General features: G+C 41.4%; 1 protein-coding gene across 1 annotated transcript; it reads right to left on the minus strand.

The window, feature by feature from the left end:
- Window positions 1-1,189: 1,189 nt before the first annotated feature.
- On the minus strand, window positions 1,190-7,422 carry LOC143538688 (RING-H2 finger protein ATL78-like). Its single transcript, XM_077032189.1, has 2 exons — window positions 6,360-7,422; window positions 1,190-1,354 (listed from the first exon to the last, which is right to left on the minus strand). The coding sequence occupies exons 1-2, from the start codon at window positions 6,910-6,912 to the stop codon at window positions 1,233-1,235; spliced, it is 675 nt and encodes a 224-aa protein (XP_076888304.1). The 5' UTR covers window positions 6,913-7,422; the 3' UTR covers window positions 1,190-1,232.
- Between the last annotated feature and the right edge of the window lie 1,980 nt (window positions 7,423-9,402).

Here is a 9,402-nt window from a genome sequence, read left to right on the forward strand (position 1 = left end):
GTTTGAGAGGCAAATAATCTCAATGGGTATTGCTAAAGAGACACACCGGCCCCCAGTACTGTACGTCAATCAACCTGTCACGTTATATGGACCGTAAGATGGGACACAATTGTAATAAGGTTGTTTAACTTATTCAAATCAGATTTTTTGTCAGTGAAAACGTAATACATTAAGCCGTTTTTCCATATGATCATTTTCTGCCGTATCATACGGCTCGTATAACTTCCATACGGCCCTATTGGGCGTATGAAACGTTAGTCGTCATTGGATAACGTGCGTAGCAGTGTTTGTATAGTGACGAGACGACCACCTCATTACTAGAGAATGGGTCATGTGTTATAGGTATTTGTATAGCAGTGGCTGTCACAAGTAAGACACAAGAAGATAATAACAAACAAAAGTTAACACGCAGCCCAATAAAATTAAGCCAATTCAACCAATAAACTTAATTTAATCCGAATGAGTTATAACTTATAACCTAGCTAGCTAAACCGTTAAGACAATGTTGTGACATTCCTTGTCATATTAACACCCCATAACCAGATCATGACATTCCGCGTCATATTAACACTCCACTCCACATGTGAAGAGAAATTATGATTTACACTTCGCATATTATTTATAAAAAAACATTCATACCATATTTATATATTAATTGTTTAATTTGCTCACTTTAAATTTGCTGATATCTCTGGTTATATTTCATATGGAAAGAAAGACCTACAAAACCATTAGGAACATAAAGCAACCTTAACTATGAGTACCATACAGGGGGTGTTTGGCCTAGCTTTTTTAGCAAAGCTTATAGTTTTTTTTATAAAATAAGCTTCATTTGATGTTTGGTTTAGCTTTTTTAGCTTAGGCTTATAAGTTTATACAAGCTAATTTGTAGAAGCTTATTTGAAGATGGTTATTTAGCTTATTTGAAGAAGCTTATTTGTTTAATGGGGTAAATTACTCATTTGCCTTCAAATGGTGATGGATTAATAATATTGAAGTAACTTATTACTATAACAAATTAAAAATGATGGATTTAACAACTTAATAAGATGTATAATCAACTTGTAGAATATAAGCTAATCCAAACACTTAAAAATGGCTTATCAAATGATATAAAATAAGCTATAAGTTTCAAAAAGATATAAGCATAAGCACAAAAATATAAGCTAGGCCAAACACCCCCATAGTATGTACAATTGATTTTCATATCTAAAAACAAACCTAGTTACAAGTTACGACTCGAAATTGCGTAAAACACCTTCGTGTTGTAAAGGTTGTATGCTTATAGAAGTGTTGTCGCTACTTGGACCCTGTTCGCGAGGTTGTGAAGGCGCACTACCGCTATAGTTCCCACCTGAAGAAACACTAAGTTACCCCGGCAGATTACGGATAATCTTAGGGTCAAGTAGATGTTTCCCACGAGGGTTAGGTCCAGCAAAGATGGTTATTCTTCTGATGACCTGCAAAACAGAAACCGTGAGCTCGTCACTGAGAAGGGGGGGTACCTCCTTGTGACTACCCTCCGGCGTGAGAATCAGACTAGATTGCTCTGAATATAAATGTATATTAAGAGAAATAGCTAGAGCAGATAAGATATGTGATGGTATAAGATAGTATATGATACCGTTCCAAGGTGTTGGAGTATTTATAGCCGAAGGTAGGTTTCCAAGCAGGTACAGCCAGCTGTATAATATTCCTTTTCTACCAACTGTGGGCTACGCACGTACCATGCTGGTGGTTGGTGGGTAGGCAGCGGCTGATAGTGACATGGCCGGCTGTGTACTATTCCTTTTCCACCAACTGCAGGCTATGTACGTGCCACGACAAGGGTTGGTGAGTAGGCAGCGGCTGATAGTGACATTTTGTACTAGAGCGTGCTCCTCGTCGTACTGTTGTCAGTGAGCTGTCACCCTGTGATTGGTTCATGGGCTGCTTTGGTCAGATCTTGTCTATTTTGTCCATACCTTGGCAGGTATAGTACAAAAGATCCTCCAGAAGCGTACGGACTGGCTCATTTGGGCGGGAGTATTCCCGCCTTGCTCATTTCTTCTTCAGGTGACATTACTGAATTATTGAGAGTTAGTGCCTTATGCGTGTAGCCTTGCTATTAGTGCGGGTAGCCTTCCCTGATGGCTTGTATCCGCAGCTGCGGGAACAGGCGGGGTACTTCACCATTGGGAGGCTTTTCCTGCAGGAACAGCTGGCGTACTGCGCGTAAGGTCTTCATCTCTCTGAGCATGGTGGGTCCTGCGGAACCAGTTGGTCTTTGCGCAGACGTCCCTCTTCAAGGTGAGTCTTGCGGGTCCAACTGGGCCCTGCTGGGACCTACCTCTTCAAGTCCCCCCAGTCCAATGTTCTTCTCATGAATTGTTAATAAGTGAGGTGAACTTTTGGACTTAAGCAAAGGGTTTTGAAAAGGGTTTTTAGTTTTAAGGTTTTCCGTGGGGATTCTTCCCGTGGTTTTCCTAATGTCACGTGCAGAAATTCCCGACTTTTTTGCTTGATCTTTGGGTATGATGCGGGTAGGTGTGTAACCTCCTCGCAAGTCAGGAGCGTTGAGTTTCACTTGTGTAGATTCTCCACGAGGTTTTGGTAGTTTTAGACATAGTGATCAATTATGTTAAACAACCAATTCCATCTTGGAGCTTCAAACAATCTAGTTCTCAACGTTCCCGCTATGCGGGGATGTTATTTCCCTTTCCACAAGCATGGCCCAGAAGATCCTTCTTGGTTTTAATTCCCTGCAAGTGCTAAGTATTTGAAGGGTTTCGCCTTGACACTGTACCCGCACTCGTCTTATAGTTACTTGACTTCCAAGGTATTCTTGGCTTCAATTCCCTGCAGGTGCTAAGTATGTGAAGGGTTTCGCCTTGACACTGTACCCGCACTTGTCTTACGGTTTCTTGGTTACCAAGGTATTCTTGGCTTCAATTCCCTGCAGGTGCTAAGTATGTGAAGGGTTTCGCCTTGACACTGTACCCGCACTTGTCTTACGGTTTCTTGGTTACCAAGGTAAGGGGGTATATTCCCTCTTATTTTTGAATCTTTGTTTCACGCATATTTTAGTTTAACTTAGCAATTTCTTGAGTAGTTTGGATAAGTTAACCTTTCGACGCGTGGTTGTCAATAGGTAAGTGTTCAGCTTCCTCTATCATGATTGTGTGGGTAGGACCGTCACTTTCATTTAGTGGAATGGCCAAACTTCACCTATAACTGACCTGCGTGAAGGTTTTCCTCATCTTTTTAGAAATTTTCTAAGTGTTTTGAATAAGTTAACCTTTCGACGCGTGGTTGTCAATAGGTTAATGTTCAGTTTCCTCTATCATGATTGTGCGGGTAGGACCGTCACTTTCATTTAGTGGGATGACCAAACTTCACCTATAACTGACCTGCGTGAAGGTTTTCCTCATCTTTTCCTTAGAAATTTTTACCGTTTTTTGTGTTTATGCGGGTTTTGCCGCCTTCCACACGCAACGACTTACTTCTTTCCATATTTATGCGGTGAATACCGGCATATCAGTCTGGAAAGTTCATAAGTATAAATGTAAGACCATCAGCGTCAATGTGATAAGGAGAATCATTTCCATTAGAAGTGGCTCTAGGCATTTTCTTTACAAGTTTGGAATTGATCTACATGCAGCCTGTGTAATTGAGCTCCCTTCCATGTTCTTGGGATGGGGGTGTCATCGAGCCTTTCGAGCCGATATGCACCTGGTTCGGAATCTCGTTGTTTACGCTGTATGTAGTCTCCAACATTGAAGCTGCAGTTTCATCCGTGTTTTCCCCAACTGGGGTTCTACACGCATTAGCCTGCTTAGCGTCCATTACGCCACGAGGTGAGTGAGTTTCTCATTTCTGACGAATGCTTTGACGACGTCCTTCAAGGATACGCATTCCTCCGTGGTATGGCCTTTTGTCCTGTGGAAGTCACAGGATTTGCTCTGATCAGCGTTGTGACGCTGTCGGATTATTGGAGCCTTTGGCCATGGGAGCCTCTCGGTGGCAAATATTTCGGTGACGCTTTTGGTGAGTGGCGTCCATCTGGAGTTCCGGTTCGACGACTGCATGTTATCCCTTCCGCCTAACCGAGGGTGCGAGCCGGATGAGGTGTCAAAGTTTACCCTTGACTGCCAAATACCAAGCTTCCTCTTTTTGTTTTGTCGGGCGGTAAGGACGTTATTTTCTCTTGTTTTTTGAGTGTAGAGGTTTGTGCTCTGGGGAAGATCTCTACCCAGTTGCTTTTCCGTTTCCGCGAAGCGTTTAGCTGCTATCATGATGGCATCCCACGTGGATGGCATGCCATCTTTACCCGTTAAGGTGCGGATGAGCTCTGGGTCTTCCGCGCCCTGGATGAAAGCAGCGCGGACAAGATTTTCTCTAATAGTGCCCAGACTTAGCTTCTTTGAATTGAAGCGCGTGATGAAGTCTAGTAAAGACTCATCTTCCTCTCGGATGCAGTTGAGGATCGTCCATTGCTCTTCGGTATACTTTCTTTGTTGACTGAAGTGTTGGCTGAACTTTTGCTAGAAGTCTGCCCAATCGTAGATGTGGTGAACCGGTAGACGGTCGAACCATGCTCTGGCTGCCCCAACAAGCGTCATTTGGAACATGTAACACCACGTGGGTTCCGTCCAATTGCTGACGGTTGTCCCCGCTATGAATCTGTTCAAATGATCGTCTGGGTCAGATATACCATCATATGTGCCTATGTTGGACATTTATTTGACACTTTTCGGGGCAATTGCTTCCGCAATGTCCCTTGAAAATTTGGACGTTCCCGCATTTGCAACAGTTGGTCTGAAGGTTTTAGAGAAGTCACGTGGGTTTCCACCCGCGTTTTTTGGTTTAAAGGTTTCTCCAAAATTTCTTCTGTGAAAATCTGCTTGTTTACGCTTCCCTTTCGCCCTATGGCGCGGGTTTGCGTCACTGTCAGATTCTTCCCAATCTTTATCATACTCGCACTCATTACTCATGTTGAGCTGTTGTCGAGTGCTTCCGAATTCGTCAGCCTGTTGGAGTGAACGTAAGCGTTCATCCAACTCAGCTTGGAATTCCTTCTGACGTGCTTCCGCCCACGCTTTAACTTGATCAAGTGTTTGGCGGGGGAGCCTCGTCTGTTTTCTCTCCAACTGGGTATCGGTGAATCCCAGGGGAGGATTATTTACTGCACTTGCCCCGGCTTGGGTAACCGGGGTAGTGTTCGTAAAAATTGTGTACTCGCCGGTGTTCCCCCCAGTAGCTGGGGTTGTGGTTACCGGAGTTTCTTGGTCACTCGTTGGCCTTGGCATCGGAGTAACCTTAACCATCTTTCCAGAGGTTTTGAAAAAAACTGAAAATTAGTTCTAGCTTTTATGCACGGATGGCGCCAATGAAGAAACACTAAGTTACCCCGGCAGATTACGGATAATCTTAGGGTCAAGTAGATGTTTCCCATGAGGGTTAGGTCCGGCAAAGATGATTATTCTTCTGATGACCTGCAAAACAGACACCGTGAGCTCGTCACTGAGAAGGGGGGGGGGGGTACCTCCTTGTGACCACCCTCCGGCGTGAGAATCAGACTAGATTGCTCTGAATATAAATGTATATTAAGAGAAATAGCTAGAGCAGATAATATATGTGATGGTATAAGATAGTATATGATACCGTTCCAAGGTGTTGGAGTATTTATAGCCGAAGGTAGGTTTCCAAGCAGGTACAGCCAGCTGTATAATATTCCTTTTCTACCAACTGTGGGCTACGCACGTGCCATGCTGGTGGTTGGTGGGTAGGCAGCGGCTGATAGTGATATGGCCGGCTGTGTACTATTCCTTTTCCACCAACTGCAGGCTATGTACGTGCCACGACAAGGGTTGGTGAGTAGGCAGCGGCTGATAGTGACATTTTGTACTAGAGCGTGCTCCTCGTCGTACTGTTGTAAGTGAGCTGTCACCCTGTGATTGGTTCATGGGCTGCTTTGGTCATATCTTGTCTATTTTGTCCATACCTTGGCAGGTATAGTACAAAAGATCCTCCAGAAGCGTACGGACTGGCTCATTTGGGCGGGAGTATTCCCGCCTTGCTCATTTCTTCTTCAGGTGACATTACTGAATTATTGAGAGTTAGTGCCTTATGCGTGTAGCCTTGCTATTAGTGCGGGTAGCCTTCCCTGATGGCTTGTATCCGCAGCTGCGGGAACAGACGGGGTACTTCACCATTGGGAGGCTTTTCCTGCGGGAACAGCTGGCGTACTGCGCGTAAGGTCTTCATCTCTCTGAGCATGGTGGGTCCTTCTGAACCAGTTGGTCTTTGCGCAGACATCCCTCTTCAAGGTGAGTCTTGCGGGTCCAACTGGGCCCTGCTGGGACCTACCTCTTCACCACCCGTGAGAATCTTTTGGCACGTATCTAGTAGTGACTGCCTACAAGTTGGACATGATGAATGCGAACGAAGCCATTTATCGATGCAACGAACATGAAACCCGTGATTACACTTAGGTAATATCTTAACACGCTCGCCTTTACAGAAATCACCTAAGCATATAAAACATTCTTTACCCAACCCCGGTAACTGCAGCCCGGGCCAATAGTTTACCGTTGAGAACGTCTTTAATGCCTTTTTATTGACTCCGGTTTTGGATAACCAAACCGAACCGCTTTCCGGGCTAGTACCGATTTCCGAGCCAAGAAAACTTGTACATCTCAATACACATTGTATTATGGAGTTCAACCCTAGAGAACAAACTAGCGCGCACAAAAGCACCGATAGAACCATCACCACGTTTGAATCGAAGTTGCTATGAATTGGAGGTGGGCTCGTTGGTTCTGGAGCCGGCGGCGGTGTTGTCACCGCAACAACTAGTTGTTGGTTTATACGGTTATGAAGTACTAGGAGTTTTCTTGAATAAATAAGGTGTAACTCATCTTGAAACAACATATTTGATAGTTGAAAATTTCAGGGTTTGTTTAGTTGTGATATGATTGAATTTAATGGAATGGTGTAGCATATATATGTAGCATAAAGTTGGATGGGTCCAACACTTTGGGGTATTTTTATTTTAAAGGCATATTCGTAGAAGATTTGACACACCATGTGGGATTTTATCTCCATGTTTATTTACAATATATATTTGGATTCTCCACCAAGTTTTGTGTATTTCTTTAATGATGGAATACTATTCAAATGGGACATATCCACTTTCGATCTCCAAGTGAAACGATGCCATGTGTGAAGATATTCTCTGTCACCAACGATGTTTTCGTTCTTTGTGTCATGTCGACGGCATGGCGGCAATGTTTATGTTTTGGTAAATTAGTTCGTTTATATACATCACTAGAAAAACGAGTATCATCTACTAACATAGATATATGTTTGTAATTAAACAACCATCTCACTAAATATAGAATATAGAAAACGAAAATATGGGTTGGTAATCCATCGTTCATTACCGATGGATTACCATAACCTAGGAAGTTGAGAATATCACTGACGAAACCACTAACATGGGTATATCAAAATTTGGTCGTTTCTTGACAGACTATATATCACTCAGAGTTGATAGTCTGTTAGGGATACTAAGGATATCGTTTCTGCCCAAACGTTTCGGTTTCTTATCGGTTGGATTTGTTTGCGATGGATTGTTTAGTTGCTATTACATCGGTAATGTATTTTTGGTATGGCAATGAAATTTTTTTGTACATGGAAACCTCTTTAAAACCTGTAAACTTTAACAAAAAAAAAAGTAGGCCAGTCCTCTCAAACCGGCATCCATAATTTTCATATGCATTATACACTCTTTGTCAATTTGGTAGTAAGTAGTAGCTATTAAGTTGAAATCAAGTTGGTCGTGTTATTCTTGGATTACATCTATTTGGCTTTTCCGATACAAACAAACTAGTAAAATTTCACCCATAACAAGCTATTGGTTGAGTCTATTGAGAATAATTTTATGACAAACATTTCCTCTATCCTGAAAGATATATGGTTGCTTTCACTGAGACCCCAACTCTGAATACTTTTTCACAACATGTAATATATGGTATTCAGATAACATGTACACGGAATAAAAGACCACCACAAAAAAGGTACTAAAAACAGTAATAGCTACAAATACAAAAAGATAGTTAGAAACTATATAGTAACAAATGAAAGAGCCATGTAAAGTAGCACAAATCCTTTTGAAAGTGCCTATATGCTCCCCTAGCAAGCAAATCTATACGTCAAGATCACGCTAACGCAAAGCTAAGGCTAAGGCAACCGGGAGAAACCAAGCCTAAGAAAAAGCTTATACAACTTCATACACTCTATATGAAGTCCATAACTTTTATTTGATGTCTCCAATAACTAATATCCTCAGAGAGTTGCAAGTGTAACGAATCCTGCTCAGTTCACTCTTCACGTGTCAATTTGGTCTCTGCCCATCCTTTCCACTGTGATGATTTGCATGGTTTCTAATGAAGTTGTCATGTGTCTTCTCTTCATAGGCCCAAACCATATTTATCTCCATTCGTTATCCTATCTAATATACATCGTTTCTTATCCTATTCAACCTTATGTTCTAATAATATAATTGAAATAAGTTTCACATTTATTTTATTCTTCCTCTTTCGTGTTGAAGAGAACTAATAATTTGGGAGCAATAAAAATCACAATTTCTTTTGTCTAGAATATTTGTGTTTGTTTGTAAAATGTGGAAATATGATTATTTTAGTACAAAAATACTTACTATGTTTAATATCTAGCATGTAATGTACTTTATCAAAGTGAAAATGAGCTTTTGATCCCCTATTTTTAATGAAAGGCATGTTGAAAGTACAATGAAACTACTTGGGGGAATAGTTCTTCATATTAGATTCACTTCTAAATATTAAATTTTCAAACATAGAGAGCAAAGAAGTGAAGCTGCACTTGCATAAACATGCTTTCGTAAATAACTATACAAACATGGGGAAATAAAAGGCATCATGCGACCCATCATCCAGTTCAAGATTCTAGTTCTATAAAAGATATATAGCAATGAGGGCTACACCTAAATGGTTATGGATAACATGATATAATAAGGACTAGGGATTAAGAACATAATTGGAAAGAAAATGGATATTTTGACATGTTACAAGATGCTAGCGGGCCTTTGAATTATGGGTGTCAAAATTACTCATGTTAAAAGCCGGAAACAAGGATGACTGTATGCCTTATTTAACTATAGATAGCTCAACCTTTCGTTTGCATAACTTAAGAACGCGTACATGTCACTAATATTACCCACATGCTATTGATGCTGATATGGATACATCTAGAGGGAACATGTTTGTTGGATAGCTTCCTGAATTCGTTAATATGTCAATACTAAAAAGTGCGGACCCTATTCCATATGTGTTTTTTAATTAAGTGTTTTTTCTTTCTTTCTAGCTCAATCATCCGTTAGTC

Source organism: Bidens hawaiensis, unplaced genomic scaffold (assembly GCF_021521415.1).
Source record: "Bidens hawaiensis isolate Kalapana, Puna unplaced genomic scaffold, B.hawaiensis_p1.1 tig00011664_1, whole genome shotgun sequence".
NCBI classification, from domain to species: domain Eukaryota; kingdom Viridiplantae; phylum Streptophyta; class Magnoliopsida; order Asterales; family Asteraceae; genus Bidens; species Bidens hawaiensis.

What these genes read in the sequence shown, in the direction of transcription:
- LOC143538688 (XM_077032189.1), bottom strand. Translation starts at nt 6,912, where the DNA reads ATGTTGTTTCAAGATGAGTTACACCTTATTTATTCAAGAAAACTCCTA. An exon ending in GTGCCAAAAGATTCTCACGG is followed by an intron (nt 1,355 to 6,359) that starts GTGGTGAAGAGG and finishes GTGTTTCTTCAG; the next exon opens with GTGGGAACTATAGCGGTAGT.